The sequence below is a fragment of the Sus scrofa genome, chromosome 15, assembly GCF_054392235.1.
Source record: "Sus scrofa isolate SSC_HxYL_T2T_F1_AM1 chromosome 15, Sscrofa_HxYL_maternal_Yorkshire_Landrace_v2.0, whole genome shotgun sequence".
NCBI classification, from domain to species: Eukaryota; Metazoa; Chordata; class Mammalia; order Artiodactyla; family Suidae; genus Sus; species Sus scrofa.
The window spans coordinates 41,380,626-41,403,285 of NC_139397.1; the positions used below are offsets into that span (position 1 = coordinate 41,380,626).

General features: G+C 39.8%; 1 protein-coding gene across 4 annotated transcripts in view; it reads right to left on the minus strand.

Annotated features, from left to right (window-relative positions):
- Window positions 1-22,660, minus strand: part of CNTNAP5 (contactin associated protein family member 5) — an 865,075-nt gene that overhangs the window by 467,135 nt on the left and 375,280 nt on the right. For all 4 annotated transcript variants that reach the window (XR_014829313.1, XR_014829314.1, XM_021075830.2 and 1 more), the window contains one exon: window positions 12,140-12,287. Coding sequence is in view for 2 of the 4 variants with exons in the window: in XM_021075830.2 (XP_020931489.2) it covers window positions 12,140-12,287 (148 nt within the window). In the remaining 2 variants the exon portion in view is untranslated. The remainder of the gene's footprint in view (window positions 1-12,139; window positions 12,288-22,660) is intronic.

A 22,660-nucleotide genomic window follows, 5' to 3' on the forward strand; every position in this document is an offset into this window, starting at 1 on the left:
TACACACACACATATATATACATGCACCAAACATAGGATCACCTCAATATGTAAGACAATTGCTAACAACCTTAAAAGGAGAAATTTGCAATAACACAGTAATAGCAGGGAACTTTAACACCTCACTTACATCAATGGATGGATCATCCAGACAGAAAATCAACAAGAAAACATAGGCCCTAAATGAAGCATTAGACCAAATGGACCTAAGAGATATTTATAGGACATTCCATCCAAAAGCAAAAGAATAAACATTCTTCTGAAGTGCACATGGAACATTCTCTAGGATTGATCACATTCTGAGCAACAAACAAAGCCTCAGTAACTATAAAAAAAATCATATCAAGCATCTTTTCTGACCACAATGCTATACAACTGGAAATCAACAACAACAAAACTACAAAAAACACAAACACATGGAGACTAAACAACATGCTACTAAACAATCAATGGATCACTGAAGAAATCAAAGAGTAAATTTAAAAATACTACCTAGAAGCAAATGAAAAAAAGATACAACACTCCAAAACCTATGGGATGCAGCAAAAGCCCTTCTAAGAGGAACGTTTATAGCAATGCAAGTTCACCTCAGGAAACAAGACAAAGCTCAAAAAAGCAACTTAACTTTACATCTAAAGCAGCTAGAGAGAGAACAGACAAGACCTAAAGTTAGTAGAAGGAAAGAAATCATAAAGATCAGAGCAGAAATCAATGAAATAGAAACAAAGAAAACCAAAAGATCAATGAAATGAAAAGCTGGTTCTTTGAAAAGATCAACAAAATTGATAAACCCTAAGCCAGACTTATCAAGAAAAAAAGAGAGAGGACTCAAATCAATAAAATTACAAATGAAAAAGAAGTAACAACAGACATCACAGAAATACAAAGGATCATAAGAGATAACTATATGCAACCATATGCCAATAAAATGGAAAACCTAGAAGAAATGGACAAATTCTTAGAAAGGTACAATCTTCCAAGACTAAACCAAGACGAAATAGAAAAGATGAATGGACCAATCACAAGTACTGAAATTGAAACTGTGATTAAAAAACTTCCAACAGGGAGTTTCCGTCATGGCACAGTGGTTAACGAATCCAACTAGGAACCATGAGGTCGCGGGTTCAATCCCTGGCCTTGCTCAGTGGGTTAAAGATCCAGTGTTGCCATGAGCTGTGGAGTAGGTTGCAGACACGGCTCGGATCACATGTTGCTGTGGCTGTGGTATAGGCTGGCAGCTACAGCTCCGATTAGACCCCTAGCCTGGGAACCTCCATATGCCACAGGAGCAGCCCAAGAAATGGCAGAAAGTCAAAAAGATAAATAAATAAATAAATAAGTAATAAAAAACTTCCAATAAACAAAAGTCCAGGACCAGATGGCTTCACAGGTGAATACTATCAAACATTTAGAGAAGAGCTACCACCTATTCTTCCGAAACTATTCCAAAATATTTCAGAGGAAGGGATACTCCCAAACTCATTCTATGGGGCCACCATCACCATGATACCAAAACCAGACAAAGATACCACAAAAAAAGAAAATTACAGGCCAATTACACTGATCAACATAGATACAAAAATCCTCAACGAAATAACTAGCAAACCAAATCCAACAATATATTAAAAGGATTGTACATCATGATCAAGGGGATTTATCCCAGGGATGTAAGGATTCTTCAATATCCACAAATCAATCAGTGTGATATACCACATTAACATACTGAAGAATAAAAACCATACAATCCTCTCAATAGATGCAGAAAAAGCCTTTGACAAAATCCAACACTCATTTCTGATAAAAGCCCTTCAGAAAGTGGGCATAGAGGGAACTTACCTCAACATAATAAAGGCCATAAATAAAAAACCCACAGCTAACATCATTCTCAATGGTGAAAAGCTTGAAGAATTCCCACTGAGATCAGGAACAAGACAAGGATGTCTGCTCTCACCACTACTCTTCAACATAGTTTTGGAAGTCCCAGCCACAGCAATCGGAGAAGAAAAAAATAGTAAAAAGAATCCAAATTGGAAAGGAAGAAGTAAAACTATCACTATTTGTAGATGACATGATAGTATACCTAGACTCTACCAGAAAACTGTTAGAGCTCATCAATGAATTTGGCAAAGTCCCAGGATACAAAATTAATACACATAAGTTGACTGCATTTCTACATACTAACAATGAAAGATCAGAAAGAGAAATCAGGGAAATAATCCCATTTACCACCACATCAAAAAGAATAAAATACTTAGGAATAAACCTACCTAAAGATACAAAAACCTGTACTCTGAAAACTTTAAGACACTGATGAAAGAAATCAAAATGACACAAACAGAGGGAAAGACATACCATGGTGTTGGATTGGAAGAATTAATATCATCAAAATGACTGTACTACCCACGGCAATCTATAGATTCAATGCAATCCCTATCAAATTACCAAGGGCATTTTTCACAGAACTAGAACAAAAGAGTAGTTTGTTTGGAAGCAAAAAAGACCCAGAATAGCCAAAGACATCCTAAGAAAGAAAAATGGAGCTGGAGGAATCAGGCTCCCTGACTTTAGACTATAATACCAAGCTACAGTCATCAAAACCATATGGAACTGGCACAAAGACAGAAATATAGATGAGTGGAACAGGATAGAAAGCCCAGAATTAAACCCATGCACCTATAGTCCACTAATCTATGACAAATGAAGCAAGAATAGACAATTGAGAAAAGACAGCCCCTTCAATAAGTGGTACTGGGAAAACTGGACAGCCACATGGAAAAGAATGAAATTAGAACACTTCTTAACACCATACACAAAAATAAACTCAAAATGGATTAAAGACCTAAATATAAGACCAGATACTATAAAACTCTTAGAGGAAAATAGAGGCCAAACACTCTCCAACATAAAACCACAGCAATGTCTTCTCAGATCCATCTCCTTGAGTAATGAAAATGAAAACAAAAATAAACAAATTGGACCTAATTAAGCTTAAAAGTTTCTGCACAGCAAAGGAATCCCTAAACAAAACGAAAAAACAACCCACAGAATTGGAGAAAATCTTTGCAAATGAATCAACTGACAAGGGATTAATCTCCAAAATTTATAAACACCTTCTTCAGCTCCATACCAAAATAACAAACAACCCCATCAAAAAATGGGCAGAAGATCTAAACACACAATTCTCCAAAGAAGACATATAGATGGCCAAAATACACATGAAAAGATGTTCAACATCACTCATTATTAGAGAAATGCAAATCAAAACCACTATGAGGTACCACCTTACACCAGCCAGAATGGCCATCATCAAAAATGTCTACAAACAATAAATGCTGGAGAGGGCATGGAGAAAAGGGAACCCTCATACACTGTTGGTGGAAATGTAAATTGGTGCAACCACTGTGGAAAGCAGTATTGAGATTCCTTAGAAAACAACAAATAGAACTACTATTTGATCCAGCCATCCCACTCCTGGGCATCTATCCAGAGAAAACCACGACTTGCAAAGACACATGTACTCCAATGTTCATTGCAGCACTGTTTTCAATAGCCAAGACATGGAAAAAACCTAAATGTCCATCGACAGAGGAGTGGATCAAGAAGATGTGGTACATATACACAATGCAATATTACTCAGCCATTAAAAGAAATGAAATACCAGCATTTTTAGCAACATGGATGGACCTAGAAATTATCATGCTCCAGTCTGCCAGGGAACCATATACATGTGCTTGATGAAAGCTGAATAAAGAAGATGCAGCAGATGGAAGTGGGGTGGGGTACAAAAGCACTTGAGAAGCAGGACTTCTTCAAAGGCTGTGAGGAGTGTTTGAAGGAGGCAAGTCAGGGCTTGTTCCACTAAGGTCTTGAAGAGGGAAACTATCACAGCGGTTCCAAAGTGTTGGCTGAAGAAAGATGGGGCAATGTGGCTTGTGATGGAAAGGCTGCGGCATGTGAGTGGCCAGGACCCACCCAGGAAATCTACAAGCATGAATGTTTACACCAGGATTGGAGAGAACAAGAGAAAGAGAGACAAACAAAACAAAACAAAAAACCTCCATTCAGGGCAGACACAGTCATGTTGACAGATGATGGAAAGAGAGTTCAAGTCCTCAGTTCCCAGTCTGGTTGGAGTTCCAGCAAGGAGATACTTTCCAAACTGGAACAGGAGACTTTATCAGGAAGGCATTGCTGCCTAGGAGATCTTAGAGGAGAGGAAGGGCTCTGTCCTACTGTAACTGCCTTTCCTCCTGCAGGCTCAATAGATCCTTTTTTTTAAAAGGTTTTTAATTTTCCATTATAGTTGGTTTACAATGTTCTGTCAATTTCTGCTGTATAGCAAAGTGACCCATTCATACATAACAGACCCATTCATATATATATATATATATATATATATATATATATATAATGTTCCGTCCATTTCTGCTGTACAGCAAAGTCACCCATTCATATATATATGACCCATTCATATATATATATATATAATTTTTCTCACATTATCCTCTATCATGTTCCATCACAAGTGACTTATGCTATACAGCAGGATCCCATTGCTTATTCACTCCAAATGCAATAGCTTACATCTACCAACCCCAAACTCCCAGTGCATCCCACTCCCTCCCTCTCTCCCTCTGCAAGCACAAGTCTGTTATCCAAGTCCATGAGTTTCTTTTCTGTATGAAGGTTCATTTCTGCTGTACATTAGATCCCAGATATAAGTGATATTATATTGTATTTGTCTTTCTCTTTCCGCTTTACTTCACTTAGTATCAGAGTCTCTGGTTCCACCTATATTGCTTCAGATGGCATTATTTCATTCTTTTTTTATGGCTGCTGGAAGGATTCTATTTTAAGGTTGGGAGGGAAGGCACAGACAAAACAGGAAACACAAGAGCAACAAGAGGCAAATGTCTAAATTTCACACTTTCTCTGTCCTTGCCACTTGTGTACCGAGCGTTAAAAAAGAATGCTTAGCTTTCCCCTGTTTCCCTCTGTCTGTGCCCCACTCTTCTGGCTGCCTGGAGCTCCTTTCTGCCCAGGAAGTGACAACAGATTTTGGAGACTCAGTAGAGGTGAGAGGATGTCGCCTGACCCTTTCTGATCCCAATAGTAACACCCGCTTCCTTTCCCCTCTTGCAGATTTCTACCAGGCACATCTAATCTCTTGCTCTCTTTTTTTTTTTTTGTCTTTTTAGGCCCACACCCTATGGAGGTTCCCAGGCTAGGGGTGCAATCAGAGCTACAGCTGCCAGCCCACAGCAATGCAGGACCTTAGCCGTGTCCATGACATACACCACAACTCACAGCAATGCCGGATCCTTAACCCACTGAGCAAGACCAGGGATCAAACCCTCAACCTCATGGTTCCTATTTGGATTTGTTTCCGCTGCACCATGATGGGAACTCCTCTAATATCTTATTGCATGTCTTTATTTACCATGTGTTACCCCATCTTTGATGATCAGCAATGTCAATTATTCAGCAAATAATCTCTGAAAGTACACTGTGTTCTTAACACTGTGATGGGCATGGCATGTCAACTACTTTTTTGAAGCTTAGCATCAAATAGGAGGCAATAAATGTCCAAAAAAAAAAAAGAACACAATTAATTTATGAAATTCGATCACAAAGAAATCTCCAAAGGAGAAACATAGGACTTGAAGTCCAGAAAAAAAAAAGTCTCATTTTTCCTTGTAGCCCTAGAGCTTGGCATGATTCTTGGTATAATTTAAGTCCTAAATAAATGTTGTCAGTGAAATGAAACATGATTGAATTAACAAATTAAGGATTTCCAAAATGGTAAAATTTTGTCTTTCCCAATTATAGAACCATAACATTTCCACCAATGTTTAGAAATGAAACTTGGAGAAAAAAAGATTTATGAGGCAAAAGAAAAACCTTAGTTCCCTAGAAATGACAATGGGCATAGAAATAGCAAGTTATTCCAGAATAATAGCAAAGTGGCCAGTGCCGAGACAATGAAACTGGACTGAGGTCTGTAGCATCAGTTCCACAGACATTTGCTGAATTTGTGCCCAGTGTTCACTGGCATTTCATAAATGAGGTGTCTGCTCTCCTGGTGCTTAATGTTCTGGTGCAGCAACTTGGAGGTGCAAGCAACAAACAAGTCAGAACAATTTCTGGCTTGCAGTAGGAGGTACCAGGAAGAAAATAAGAGGACATCCTAGCACCACAGGTTGGTTACTGGTTGTGTACCAGTAACCAGTGCAGGTGACTTTAGAGGGGTGATTGGAGCAGTCTTCTATAAGAGATGATACTAGAATTGAAATTCATGTTGACTAAAGGAGATGATATATAAATTCTGGGAAAAAAATTCTTCTGTGCCAGGAGAATAGGAAGTTCTAAGACCCTGGGCAGTGGGGGGTAGAACTGGCGCATTTCAGGAATAGCAAGAAAGCCTGCATGGGCAGAAAGAAGAAAAAGGAATTTAAAGGGCTGGGCATGGAACAATCAATGAGGAATTTTACTTGATGGTCAAAAGTTTCAACTTTTATTTTAAAGGTGGGTGGTAAAATGATATGATCTTATTTCTTCTTTATAAAGATATCTCTGGCTACTGTATGAGAAATAGGTTTGTGGAGATGGTGGTATGAGCAGGAACTCCAGGTAGGAGTCTGTTTAAATGTTCAGGGTGAGGACAGACAGGGGCTATTACTCAGGGAAGCAGGACAAGTACATGGATTTAAGGTGGGTTTTACTTTGTTCTTTTTATGGCTGAATAGTATTCCACTGTATAGATGTACCACATCTTCTTTATCCATTCATCTCTCAATGGACACTCAGGTTGCTTCCTTGTCTTGACTGTTGTAAATAATGCTGCTATGAAAACTGGGGTGCATGTATATTTTCAAATTGTAGTTTTCTCTGGATATATGCCCTAGAGTGGGATTTCTGGATCATATGGTAATTCTACTGATTATCATACTAAGTGAAGTAAGTCAGATGGAGACAAGTGTCATGATATTGCTTCTAAGTGGACCCAAATGAACTTATTTATAGAATAGAAATAGACCCAAAGACATAGAAAATAAACTTATTGTCACCAAAGGAGAAAGAGGGGGAGGGATAAATTAGGAGTTTGGGACTAACATATGCACATTATTCTATATAAAATAGATAAGTAATAAGGAGGTGTTGTATAGCACAGGGAACTATACTCAATATCTTATTGAGTATAACCTATAAGGTAAAAAGAATCTGAAAAATAATGTGTATATATATATAATATTATTTATAATATAAATATGTAAAATAATATTTATTTCTATATTAACTTAAACACTGCTGTACACCTGAAACTAACACATTATACATCACTGTAAGTCACTTTTTTAAGAAAAAGATGTGTTTAGAGGAAGGAGCAAGTCCAACTACCTTAAACTGTGGATGAGAAGGAAGAGAGTTTCTGGGAAAGGAGACACAGAGGCTGCTTCTAGCAAATGGCTGAATGGTGTGCCATTGACTGAGCCAGAAGACTGCAAGAGTGGGCTGCTGGGAGAACAGCGAGCAAGGCTTCTATTTCTGCCATATTAACCTTGAGGCACTTAGTAGACGTCCCGTGGATAGAGCAAGCTTACTTTGCACATATAAATCCAGGGGTCAGGCCAGGAGATACAGATGTGGAGGTCGTCAGCATAGAGATGGCATTAAATTCACAGGACCCGGTAAATTTAACTGGGCATTGGTGGGGTGATGTGGGGGAGGGAAGTGGATGGAAAATAGAAGTCCTGAGGAGTTCCCGTTGTGGCTCAGTGGTTAACGAATCTGACTAGCATCCAAGAGGACGAAAGTTTGATCCCTAGCCTTGTTCCAGTGGGTTAAGGATCCGGCATTGCTGTGAGCTGTGGTGTAGGTCGAAGAGGCGGCTCGGATCCTGCGTTGCTGTGGCTGTGGCGTAGGCTGGCAGCTACAGCTCCAACTTGACCCCTAGCCTGGGAACGTCCATATGCTGTGGATGCGGCCCTAAAAAGGAAAAAAAAAAAAAAAAATACAAGTCCTGAGACAGTCCTGGGAATGAGCTAACAAGTGAGATAAGAAAAGCTGGGTTTTTTCAAAAGGGAAATATCTTATTGAACAGAATCCTATGAGAGGTGAGTGAAATGAGGTAGAGACCATAGGATTCTGCTACGTGGAGGTAACTGGAGGTCTTGACTGAACTAACTTCTACAGAGTGGTCTGAATGAGTCAGCCCCCTGCGCCCAGAGAAACAGGACCAGTAGGTTCTGCACGTAGATTCATCGCCAGGAACTGGCCTGTGGGATGGTGGGGGCTGGTGAGGCATCTGAAATTCATCTGTAAGGGGAGGCTATATTGGAGGGGTGGGATGGAAATTCTGGCAGGAGCTGAAGCTGCAGTGCACAGGTCAACTATCTTCCTCTGGGTAAAAAAATTCAGTTCTGATCTTAAAATCTTTCGACTGACCAAAGGCCCACAGATTATCAATCATCATCTTCTCTTGAATGGCCAGTGAGGTTGGGGTAACCCCATCACAGTGACACCTGGATGGGTGTCTGGTTGTATCACTGGGACTAGAGCCTAGCAGGTTACCACGTAAAACTGACCACTATCTGCCTCAGGACCAACTGCAAACCGCAGTGCCAGGTAGGACCAACAGGTGGAAATGGTAACTAAAGTCAAGTTTTGGAGAGAATCTATTCTGGGAAGAAGAGGGAAGAGAAGGGCAGGTAGATAAATAGAGCCATATGGTTTTTGTAGTTGTTGTTTTGTTTTATGGCTCAGGCAGCAAAGTTTTATGTTGATAGGAATGAACCAGTAAAAGGGGAAAAGATGAGGTTGGAAGGGAATTTTTGATTCAGACGGTAGGCTGAGGTTTTGGTTTTATGTAGAAACTGAGGGAGACAGAGAGAAATGTGTTCTTTTTTTCTCCCAAAGGAAAAACACCAATGCCCCAGGACTAGTGATGGGAAATTGTAGAACACCAACTTGAAGATCGCCCCAGAGAAGGGAATTCTGCTCCCCAGCAATGCGAGTCTCCACCCTATTTACTATTTAGTAATTGTAAATAGGATGTAGGTTGTGTATTTCCTTCAAGGATGCACTTATGAGGTGCAGAGTTTCCTAAAGAAGGTGTCCTATAGGATGAGGTTCCCTCGAAGCCAGGAGCCACCTTGCTTGGTCAAGACCTGAGTTTCAGCAGATCTGCAAACCTTACAATACTATAGAAAATTTTGCATATTACTGTGGACACTTTCTTAGAAGAGGATCCCTTTCTGTCATCCATTTCTCAAAGGGGTCCACTGCCAGAAAAAAAATTAAACGCACTACTCAAAGGCCTCTTTTTACCCTACAATCTCTTATTTAACTGGATGCTGTGAGTCTCTGTGAAAACATGCAGAGCAATGGGCATAGAAGGAAAACAAGGACAACTGACAGGCCTGAGAAAACAAATGTGGGAGGACGTGTTAAAGGAAATAGGATTAGTATACCAAAATAAATGGCTGAAGTAATAATATAAATATGCTTCTTATTTCAGCACGAACACTTCATGTTGTACTTAAAATGAACCTCCTAGTATAATAAGGAAGAACAGATCTGACTCCATATTAGATCTGTTCCTTTTACTTTATTTAGCCTTTGTATTCTGTTGCTTTTGCTTGGAGTTGATAATGTTGCCTACAGCCTAAAATGTACAGGATTGCCCATTCTCAAGGCTCTGAGCTTCAAAGGTAAAACACTCTTCCATTCACATAAAATACAGATAAAACGTTGCAGAAAAGAGCCCAACATATGTCTTGTTAGAGGTTTACAGGAACATCCTGACCTGACCTACAAGGACAGCTGCAAGAACAATGGATTCTGACACCAAGAAGTTTGCAACAACCAACCACACACCTCCCTCACCCTGTCTTTACAAATGCTTTCCTAGCAGTTCCGGTTATGGCTCAGCGGAAGTGAATCCGACTAGCATCCATAAGGATGCAGGTTAGATCCCTGGCATTGCTCAGTCAGTTAAGGATCTGGCATTGCAGTGAGCTGTGGTGTAGGTTGCAGACAAGGCTCAGATCTGGCATTTCTGTGGCTGTGATGTAGGCCGGCAGCTACAGCTCCTATTTGACCCCTTAACCTGGGAAACTCCACATGCCACAGATGTGGCCCTAAAAAAGAAAAAAAAAATGCTTTCCTAAAACCTTCAGAGAGTTCCCAGGGTTTTGAGTGATATGATCCACCCTTCTCCTTGGATAACCCTGCAAAAAACTTCTCTGCTCCAAACTCTGGTACTTTGGTATTGTTTGGCGTCACTGTGTGTTCAGTAACACTAGCAAGAGAAACTGTTTTCAAGAGAAGAGGCAGGAGTTCTCGTCATGGCTCAGTGGTTAATGAACCGGACTAGTAACCTTGAAGTTGAAGGTTCAATCCCTGGCCTCCCTCCTTAAGGATCTGGAGTTGTGTGAGCTGTGGTGTAGGTCACAGTCACAGCTACGCACTTGCCTGAGGGAGTCTCTGCTTTTGATGGAAGGGCTAGAGTGCAAGGCAGGCTCTCCTTGGTCTAATGGTTTCTTGGTGCATCTGTTCTAAAACATTCTTCATGAAAGCGTTGTTCAAGATAAATACCATCTTTTCCCAGGTAACTCCCCTCTGGGCAGGACTAGGCTTTTAGTAGAGAATCGAAATCCATAGTTTCCTTGGGAGCTTGTGTTAACTGAGCTTTCAGGGTCCCTCTTTCCAGAAATCATAAGCCAGTCCATATGCAACAGGACTCAGGAAATGGATTTTTAAGGAGCACTCAGTTGATCCTGATATGAATGTTTAGTAGATCACACTAAGGAAAAAAGTAGAAGCATGTAACTCATTAGGCACTCCTGTAACCAGAAACAGGCATCTACTGAAATAATTGATATTAAAGTGGTAGTAATCAAATTTGTTCATTCATTAAGGGTTGCAGAGTTTTAACATATAAGCAAGAAAGTCACTTCTAAGAAAAAATTATTATGATTCAATTTTTGATTTCAATATAAAACCTCCAGAGAAGAACTAGAGGGATGGGACGTGTCCCTGCCTAATTTTAACTTTATGCTAGAGTGATCACCAGTTCAACCCATGTTTACAAACTTCCTTATCTGCAAGATGGAGCTCTACTTTTAAATTCAGCCCAAACAGGTCACATAGGAATGGAAGGTCTGTATAATTCCAGGAGAGAAGTATTCCATGTGTTACACTGGATTGAAATGTTTCTTCTCTTTTCCTTCTAGAACAGGGAAGGGGAGAGTTTTATCATACTGCACCCTACTTCTGGGAAATAACTAAAATTATTATTATTGTTATTATTATTATTATTATTATTTTGTCTTTTGTCCTTTTAGGGCTGCACCCACAGCTAATGGAGGTTCCCAGGCTAAGGGTCATTTGGAGCTGTAGCTGCCAGCCTTCACCACAGCCACAGAAACGCGAGATCTGAGCTGTGTCTGCGACCTACACCACAGCTCACATCAACACAAGATCCTTAACCCACCGAGTGAGACCAGGGATCAAACCCACAACCTCATGGTTCCTAGTTGGATTTGTTTTTGCTGTGCCATGACAGGAACTCCTAAAATTATTATTATTATTATTTTACTGCAAAGAAAAATAGAAGCTCAAACTCCAAGAGCTATTGAACTTTTTTTTTTTTTTTCCATTTTACTGCTGTACCTGTGGCATATGGAATTTCCTGGGCTAGGGGTTCAATCAGAGGTGCCGGTGTAGGCTTACACCACAGCCATAGCAACAATGGATCCAAGCCACATCTGTGACCTACACTACAGCCTGTGGCAATGCCAGATCCTTAACACACTCAGCAAGGCAAGAGATCAAACCCACATCATCATGGATACTATGTGGGGTTCTTAACCTGTGAGCTACAATGGGAACTCCCGTTTTGAACTTTTTTGTTAAAGTCATATCATCTTATCACCACTAAGCTACTTTATCCCTAAATGAGAGTTTTTTGACCTCTGGGTTGAACTGCACATTTTCAAAGATGTGTAAGTCATCAACATGCAGAAACAACTTTGAAACGATGGAGACTACATCCCCTGTATAAATAACAGGATGCAGTGTGGGCTGAGGCACCCACGGACACACACCAGGGTGGATATAAGGGCGCAGGGATACTTACTGTAGGAGCATCCATACACCTCCACCCGCATGCCGATCTTTCCACTTGGATTCCACTCCAGGGGCACAAAGCGGATGAATCGAGCTCTCACTGAGTGCAGCAGCTTGTGGTGCATGACGCTGTCAGCATTCATGTTTCCCGCAAAGGTCTGCAGGGAGAAAGGGAGGCCGGATGAAGTCTGGGCCACCAGGGCAGTAGCTTTCCCTGCCAGAGCTCCAGGAACATCCATGGGAATCCAGTCACATCATTCCACAGTCTTTCAAAGAAAACTCTCAACTTCTCTGGTCTGCCCAATAAAATCTGACTCTGGTGACAATTCTGCATGATGTGGTACAGAGATTTTTTTTGCAGAGATACTACACATTGTTCTTTAAGAAACTCCCTCCCCCAAGTATTCTAAGTCAATCCTAGTAGGTCAATCCATGACACCTAAAAGCTTGACTAAGTAAATAATAAATGAAGTTCTAACACCCCTAACGTTCATAATCGCCATGGTATGGGAGATAAGAATCTCTTCTAAGAAAGAAAGGCTTTTTTAGAAGTAATTGTTACCATTAATTGAAGCCAGTCACTCTGCTAAGTACTGCCCATTAACAATATTACTATTTTACAGATTACCAAAAAAAAAAAGTCTGAAGCCAAGAGAGAAAAAGGAGGGAGAGAAAAAAATCTTTAAATCATCTAATTGGTTAGTGACTGGTCTATGATTCAGTTCCAAAGTTGTCCTATTACAAAGCCTACAGTTTTCTACAGCCTCACACTCTCCAACAATCCATTGTTAATGGCTCCATGAGGGAGAACAGGAGGCTCTGATTTTTCTGTAATTTATATTCACATATTCTTGTGAAGTTTAAGCAAAGGAACACACAGCATGGGAGAAATGTGGCACACTAAAATTATGCCTCCTAGCCTTCATTTGTGTGAGTGATTTCTGGAGTAGAAAATTTTCTGCAAAGGCTCATACCTAATTTTTTTTTTCCTCATTGGGGTAAAATATGCATAATATGAAATTTACAATTTTAACCACTTTAAAGCATACAGTTCCACGGCATTATGTGTACTCATATTATTGTGCCACCAACCCCAATATCCATTCCTAAAATTTTCTCATAGCCCTAATTGCATCTAGTGTTCTAAGACAGGATGTCAGCTAGCACACTGATTTGCTTGCTTCACTGAGTCACCATCTGCCTTCTTTTCTGACTCAAGTATTCCCTAGGTGAAGCCTACATGCTAAGTCCTGTCAACACCAACCAATAAAGAGAAGATACAGGAGTTCCCATTGTGGCTCAGTGGGTTAAGAACCCGACTAAGATCCATGAGGATGCGGGTTTGATCCCTGGCCTCACTCAGTTGGTTAAGGATCAAAGCGTTACCACAAGCTGTGGCATAGATCTCAGATGGGGCTTGGATTTTGCATTGCTGTGACTGTGGCAAAAGTAGACAGCACTAGGTCCAATTTGACCCTAGGCTGAGAACTTTCACATGCTACTGCTTCAGTCCTAAAAAAGAAAAAGGAGAGAGAAGAAGATCCATTGGTTGCTCAAATGGCCAAAGTGAACAGTAAGTTAAGGACTGTATCTATTTAAGGGAATCCATCTCAATTTTCCAAACTTCAACCTTGATTGTATCCTCTTAACTTATGTGATCCAGGTTACTTGGAACAATCTGATATTTCTGCTGGGCCCAAAACCCACTGGCTAATAATGTTGACATTTGGTAATTAATACAATCACTATTATATATCACACGTGGCTTATGAAGAAAGGAAAAGCTCACTTTCGACTTTGCAGCAAAATCTGGTGCAGGAGAATGACTAGAGGGAGAGGAATTCCTCCAGATTCAAATCCATCACTCTTATCCACAGGTGTGTCAAAGGTTTGGCCTTTATCTCAATCCAAACAACAGTTGCTTCTCATTTTCCACATGTCCTGGTCCAACTTTAGCAACTGCTACAGGTATAAAGCCTCCTCAATCATGTGCTTACCTAGGAAGGACTCTCTCCTGCAGACTGTAGTTCGTTTTAAAATTTACTTCTTTGATACATGAGTTTGGGGCAGGGGGGTGGCCAGAGGTTCTGATGGTCTTTCACTGATTTGGTTGGACTGAAGACATATCATGATTTTCTACAGCCTAACTGTGGAGATCTCCATTCAGGTCTCTGGATCTCCTGTGATTAATCTTGTTCGCTACAACCCCTCCTTCAAGCATGCAAAGGCCCAATGCGATGGCATCACTCATGGAAACAGAATTTTATTTTTTATTTTGTCTAAAATTTCTAGGGTTGCACCAGCGACATATGGAAGCTCCCAGGCTAGGGGTCAAATCAGAGCTAAAGCCGCTGGCTTACACCACAGCCACAGCAACTCAGGATCTGAGCCACATCTGCAACCTACACCACAGCTCACAGCAATGCCAGATCTTTAACCCACTAAGCGAGGACAGGGATCGAACCTACATCCTCATAAATGGTAGTCAGGTTAGTTACCACTGAGTCACAACAGGAACTCCTGCAAACAGAATTTTAAACTGGATTTTATTCACACTGTGGGTGATGGGGGCTCCTCTCCTAGGTTCTAGGTGATTAGTAGAGTGAATGTATCTTAATCTGATATTGAAATCTCAGTTGTATAATTCTAGATAACAGGCTTATTGTGAGAGCTTGGAATCCTTTTAAGGATTAACTTAATTTATGTGCTGTGTGCTCTAAAGAGGGAATCCTGGATTCTACCAAAGTGACCAGCATCCAGGCACGATTGTATAACACTGGACAAACAACTCTTCTTTCTGATTCTGTCTTGCAATACTTCCATCTCAACATCTCATAGTTTCAAAAGTCCTACTATTCCAGAGTCATGTTATTTGCAATGTCATAGTCTCATGAACTTGCATCTGAGCAGACCCAAGGTCTCAAAGTTTTAATATTTCCAAGTGTGGGATGTATGGTCCCAAATTCTTCCTGGAGGTCACAGCCTCAAATCACCTTGGAAACAGATAATGTTTGAGGCAGGTTGAGTCTAAAGGAAGAAGCAACCAAACTCTAAGTTCACCAGTTCACCTTCCTACAAGGTCAAAAACAGAGATCGCTTAGCGACATGAGAAGTTGTGCCAGAAAGAAACGCAAAGATCTTATTCTACAACCACTTGAATCCCATGACCCTGCCGGGTGCATTAAAGATACTAGCCACTCAAAGGTGGCTCAGTTGGTAAAGATAGCAGTTGAGCAACAGCATAAATGACAGATGATGTCTCAGGAGAAATAATGAAGACCAACTAATGCTAAAAGTAGGAAACTCTCAACCTACCATTCTGTAGCCAGCAAAAATAGCTTTCAAATCTGAAGGAAAAATAAATGAGTTTAAACAAAAACTATCTATCTATCTATCTATCTATCTATCTATCTATCTATCTATATACACACACATTACATACAGATTTCCATTGTTAAGAATTGCTAAGTGTACAGGAATGGATGAAAAATAAGCAAAGGGGGAGCTCCCACTGTGGCACAGTGGGTTAAGAATCTGACTACAACAGCTCAGGTCACTGTGGAGGCAGGGGTTCAACACCCAACCTGGCAAGGTGGGTTAAGGATCTGGCATAGGTGTGGCTCAGATTTAGTTCCTGGCCTGAGAACTTCCAAATGCTACTGGGGGAAGTCATAAAAATTTAAAATAAAAATTAAAAAAAAAGAATAAGCTAAGTGGCCAATAGGTGGCTAGACACAAGTCAATTTTTTCTTTCTTTAACATTTTAAAAGTTAATACGCAGCTTAAAGGAAAAGTAATAATATATTGTGATGTTTACAGCAAATGTAGAAGTAAATATATACCAATCAAATGACAAAGGATGGAAGGTAGGATAAACAGAATTATACTGTTGTAAGGCCCTAAAATTATATATAAATGGCATAATGTCAATTCGAAGTAAACATCACTAAGTCAAGGATGCATAAAAATAAACCAGAGGTAAAGCCACAAAGCCAATAAGAGAGAATGTAATGCTAAACCACAATAACAACAACAATCCTCATTTGGCACAAAATATGATAGGAAATAAGAAACAAATAAATACAGATGAGAAAAATACAAAATTTCAAAATAGTAGACAAACTTTCCACATTGATAATTACATTAAAAGAAAACTGAGTAGAACGCTAATTAAAAGGTATAATTATCAGGCTGGATAAAAAAGCAAGGCCTATTTATTTTTTATGGGATACTCTTTTTTAATAATAAAGACATCGAGAGGTTGAAAGTAAAATGATGGGGGGAAACATTACATGCAAATTATAGGCATAATAAATCTGAATTGTCCCTATTAATATCCGGCAAAATAGGCTATATGAGAGATTTTCAAAATTATACAGGGTCAATTCATCATGAAGACAAAAACATCTAAATGCATACACACCTAAAAGAGATTCAAAAATAATCAAAGGACATAGAAGATTCAAACAACATTATCAGTGAAATTGGTTAACGTTCACAGAACTTTGCACACTGAAGAGTATAAACATACTGTTTTCTGTTGCACATGGAACATTCAGTGAGATACCACATCCTACACAGTAACATGAGGCTGGAGAAACCATAGATTGTTTTCTGACCACAATTAAAGTAAATCTGGAGTTGATCCTAGTAAATTATATAGAAAATTCTCAAATGTTTAGAAGTTGATAAATACATTTCCAAATAATCTTTGGGTCAAAAAAAAAAAAAACGTGGAAATTAGGAAACAATGGAAATTGAACAATGGTAGAAAAACTCAGAGTTCCCACTGTGGTACAGTGGATTAATGATCTGGCTTATCTCTGTGGAGGTGCCAGTTCAATCCCCAGCCTGGCACAGTGGCTTAGAGGATTCAGCATTCTTGCAACTGTAGCACAGGGCTCAGCTCTGGCTCAGATTCAACCCCTGGCCCAGGAACTTCCACAGGCCACAGGTGCAGCCAAAAAAGAAAAGATAATAAAATAAAACAAAAAAGAAATACTCAGAGGAGTTCCTGTCATGGCACAGCAGAAACAAATCCAACTAGGAACCAAGAGATTGCAGGTTCAATCCCTGGCCTCGCTCAGTGAGTTAAGGATCCACCATTGCTGTGAGCTGTGGTGTAGGTGGCAGACAAGCCTCGGATCTGGAGTTGGCATTGCTGTAGCTGTGACATAGGCCAGCAGCTGTAGCTCCAATTAGACCCCTAGCCTGGGAACCTCCATATGCTGAGAGTGCGGCCCTGAAAAAAAAAGCAAAAAAAAAACAAAACAAAACAAAATAAAAACAAAAACAAAAAGTAAACAAATAAAAAAGACGTACTCTGTAAAAACTGGTGGAACAAAGCCAAAGCAGTCCTTAGAAAAAAATCCATGGCTTAAAGCTTAAAGCACTTAAAGTGCTTTCTTTTTTCATAAGAAGAAAGATGTAAAGTTAAAAATCTAGGTTCACATTGCAAAAAGACAGAACAAGAATAAATTGAATCCAGAATAGTGGTACACCGAAATACTACTAAGTGATAAGAGTAGCTGCCCCTGAGGGACTATTTGATTCTATGCATACAAAGTTCTAGAAGAGGCAGAATGAAGCTCTGATGGTGGAAATCTGAGCAGAAATTTGTGATGATGAGAGACAGAAAATGCACAAGAACACTCAGCACTTAATGTGATCATAACATCTTTGTGGGGAAGGATATCTGTATTATCATTTGAAAGATGAGAAATAGTTCGAGAGAGTTTAAGTGGAATCATACATCAAGAAATTATGCAGGTGCATGTGTCTTTTTTTTAAAGAAAGTTTTGTTCAGATATATGCCCAAGAGTGGGATTGCTGGGTCATATGGTAGTTCTAAGTATAGATTTCTAAGGTACCTCCATACTGTTCTCCATAGCAGTTGTACCAGTTTACATTCCCACCAACAGTGCAGGAGGGTTCCCTTTTCTCCACACCCCCTCCAGCATTTGTTATTTGTGGACTTATTAATGATGGCCATTCTGACTGGTGTGAGGTGGTACTTCACAGTAGCTTTGATTTGCATTTCTCTAACAGTCAGTGATGCTGAGCATTTTTTCATGCGCTTGTTGGGCATCTAACCTCTTCCTTGGAAAAATGGCTATTCAGGTCTTTTGCCCATTTTTCAATTGGGTTGGTGGCTTTTTGGCTGTTGAGTTGTATAAGTTGCTTGTATATTTTAGAGATTAAGCCCTTGTCCACTGCGTCATTTGAAATTATTTTCTCCCATTCTGTAAGTTGTCTTTTTGTTTTCTTTTTGGTTTCCTTTGCGGTGCAAAAGCGTCAGTTTGATTAGGTCCCATTGGTTTATTTTTGCTTTTCTTTCTATTGCTTTCCGAGACTGACCTGAGAAAATATTCATGAGGTTGATGTCAGAGAATGTTTTGCCTATGTTCTCTTCCAGGAGTTTGATGGTGTCTTGTCTTATATTTAAGCCTTTCAGCCATTTTGAGTTTATTTTTGTGCATGGTGTGAGGGTGTGTTCTGGTTTCACTGATTTGCATGCAGCTGTCCAGGTTTCCCAGCAATACTAATAACCAAGACATGGAAACAAAACCCAAATGTCCATCATCAGACAATTGGATTAGGAAGATGTGGTATATATACACAATGGAATACTACTCAACCATAAAAAAGAATGAAATAATGTCATTTGCAGCAACATGGATGGAACTAGACTCTTATACTAAGTGAAGTTAGAAAGAGAAAGACAAATACCATATGATACCACTTACATCTGCAATCTAATATAAGGCACAAACGAACCTTTCCAAAGAAAAGAAAATCATGGACTTGGAAAGTAGACTTGTGGTTGCCAAAGGGGAGGGGGAGGGAGTGGAGTGGTTTGGGAGCTTAGGGTTAATAGATACAAACTATTGCCTTTGGAATGGATTAGCAATGAGATTCTGCTGTGTAGCACTGGGAACTATGTGTCTAGTCACTTATGATGGAACATGATAATGTGCGAAAATAGAATGTGTACATGTATGTGTAACTGGGTCACCATCCTGTACAGTAGAAAAAAATGTATTGCGGAAATAACTATTAAAAAATAATAATAATAAAAAGGAAAAAATAAATTATGGATGGATTATAAAGATTCTGATAAAAGCCCAGGGATCAACATTTTTTTTTTTTTTGGTCTTTTTAGGGCTGCATCAACAGCATATGGAGGTTCCCAGGGTCGAATCAGAGCTGTAGCCTCTGGCCTACACCATAGCCACAGTAACGTAGGACCCAAGCCTTGACTTTGACCTACACCACAGCTCATGGAAATGCCAGATCCTTAAACCATTGAGCGAGGTCAGGGATCGAACCTGCGTCCTCATAGATGCTAGTCAGATTTGCTTCCATTGAGGCATAATGGGAACTCTGTTTTTATTTTTTTGGTTTTTTTTTTTTTTTTTTTTTTTTTTTTTTGGCTGCCCTGAGGCATACAGAGTCCCTGGGCCAGGGATCAGATCTGAGCAATAGTTGCAACCTAAGCCAGGGATCAAACCTGAATCCCAGTGCTCCTATGAGGCCGCCCAACCCATTGGGCCACAGCAGGAGCTCCCCAGTGACACTTTTAATTCATTTGCAATACCACCCCCCTAGGTCCGGTTTCAGATACCAAATAACTCCTGTGGCACAATAATAGATCCCACTTTTGGTGGGGGGGTGCAGGGAGAGGGTCTCCTGAACGCCAAACTATTGCTGGCTCTCTGACACTTCCATTTACTGCATTTATCATCAGGAAGGTTTTAGCCAACTTCCTCGCTAAAGGAGGCACCAACAACAAAACCCCCCATACACACATGCGCATGCAAGTTAGAGCACATGCACGTGTATGCACACACACACACTTAATCTTTCTGAATTTCCTTTTTTTTTTTTTGATAAGCAAGAAATAGATATATTAAGATAGGATGTTTGTGAGAGATGCAAGCAGGCAGGCAATGAGGCACTGCCTCCAGGATCTGGTGGGCTACAGTTTTATTATCCAAGGGGAGTGGGGGTCAGAAAAGTCTGAATTTTCAATACATTTACAACTGTACAGCCATTCAATACAATGTTCTCACCTTACCAGAAAACCCAGAAATCAGAGAGGTTAATTTTGAGCAATACCACATTTGTTACTTGTCAGAAGTTTGTTTTCCTCTCACCCCACCTCAAGGGTCTTGGGCTCAGGTCCTGTCCTGTTGTCCTGGGAAACATGTTATTACTATTTTAAAATATCATGCCCACAAATGAACCCATCTACGAAACAGAAACAGACTAACAGACAAAGAGAACAGATTTGTGGTTGCCAAGGGGAAAGGGGAAGAGAGTGGGATGGAGTGGGAGTTTGTGAGTTTGAGGTTGGTAGGTGCAAACTATCAGATTTAGAAAGGAAAAGCAATGAGGTTCTACTTTGCAGCACAGGGAACCACATACAATCTCTTGGGATAGATCATGATGGGAAATAATATAAAAAAAGAATGTGTATGTATACATGCCTCCTTTAGTGAGGAAGTATATATACATGTATGACTGAGTCACTCTGCTGTACAGCAGAAATTGACACAACATTGTAAGTCAACTATACTTTCATAAAAAATTTTAATTTAAGTTTCTATAAACTAAAAATATTGTGCCTATGGATCTTGACAAAGTTGCTCACTGATTTTATCCCTACACAGGAACAGGATGCAAAAGTTCATCTCTCTGGCTCCCTTTCTCCCCCTAGAGTTAAAGGAGATTAAGGATCAAAGATTTTAAGTTCCTCTGTGATTATAAAAAAATCCACAAGCACACAGAGTGGGTTCCCCAGGGAGCTTGCTCATCCTTGAGCAGGTGGAAGGCGCCACAGGTAAATGAAGGGAAAGTATCAGAGGCAGCCCTAGGATAGCCATTCCTTGACATTAAACAACATTTGGGTTGATGAATGGAAGATCCTGGGGTCATAATGAAAGTGCAAATGCCCTTCGACTGCTTTATTAGGCAACTAATGGAGTGGGCATAAGCTGTGAGGCTCAGGAGGACCGTGGCTGACACCTGGCAGTGGGGAGGTGACAGGTCTGGGTTAGCTGTCACCGGAGCTTTTCATTTGGGTTCGAGGAATGCACCACATTGAACCAACCTACACTGATGGCTCTGACTGGCAGCGGGATAGCAAGCATCCAGGTGCCACAGGGAAGAAGTTGTTAATTTGCCTAACTGCAGTCTGGGCAAGAAACTACAGGTGCAAGTACCAAGTTCCACCTCAGACACCTGGACAGGGTATATCAGGAACTCTCAGAGAGATATCTATTTCAAGTCTGGTGCTTCTCCAAACACATGGCACTGGCCCCAGGGTCTGTGTTACACAAGAAGCAGTAAAATGGGAGAGAAAGGAGAGGAGACTGGATGCTAATTCTAACACCTCTGAGATGCAAAGCACTCTGTTGTTCCCTGCAAGGCTCTGAGACTGTAGCTCCCCTGGGGGTACAGATAGCCTGTTATTTTAAACTGTGATGTCTATCTAGCCCAGTGCATGGAACATAGTATTTATTTGTTTCTTTTTTAAATTTTTATTAAAATACAGTTATTTACAATGTTGTGTCAGTTTCAAAGGTATTTATACACATGTATACATATACATATATATATACATGTATACATATACATACATATATACATACATATATATATATACATATACATGTATACATATACATACATATATACATACATATATATATATATATATATATACCTACACAAAATACGTATCTATTCTTCTTGAGATTCTTTTTCCTTTTAGGTTATCACAAGGCATTGAGGATAGCTCCCTATGCTATACAGTAGGTCCTTGTTTTTTTATCTATTTTACATACAGGAGTGTGTATCTGTCAACCCCAACTCCTAATTTATCCCTCTCCCTTTCAGTAACCATAAGTTTGTTTTCTATGTCTGTGAATCTATTTCTGTTTTGTAAGTAAGTTCATATGTATCATTTTTTTTTTTTTTAGATTCCACATGTAAGCGATATCATACAGTATTTGTCTTCCTCTACCTGTATTACATACAATAGCCAAGACATGGAACAACCTAAGGTCCATAGACAGAGGAATGGATTAAGAAGATGTGTTACATATACACAATGGACTACTCAGCCATAACAAAAGATAAGGCCATTTGCGGCAACATGGATAGACCTAGATATTATCATACTAAGTGAAGAAAGTCAAACACAGTATTTCTTTTAAAAATTTTAATAATTAAATAGAATTTTATTATATCTATAGGTGTACAACCATCATCAAGATCTAATTTTAGAACATTTCTATCCTAAACCCCCAATCTACCCCTCCCTCCCCGACCTATCACTCTCGGTAACCATAAGTCTTTCAAAGTCTCTGAGTCTCACTCTGTTCTAAAATAAGTTCATTTGTATCCTTTCTTTAGATTCCACATACAAGTGATATCATATGATGCTTATCTCTCACTGTCTAACAAACTTCACCTAGTATGATAATCTCTAGGTCCACCCATGTTACTGCAGATGACATTATTTTAT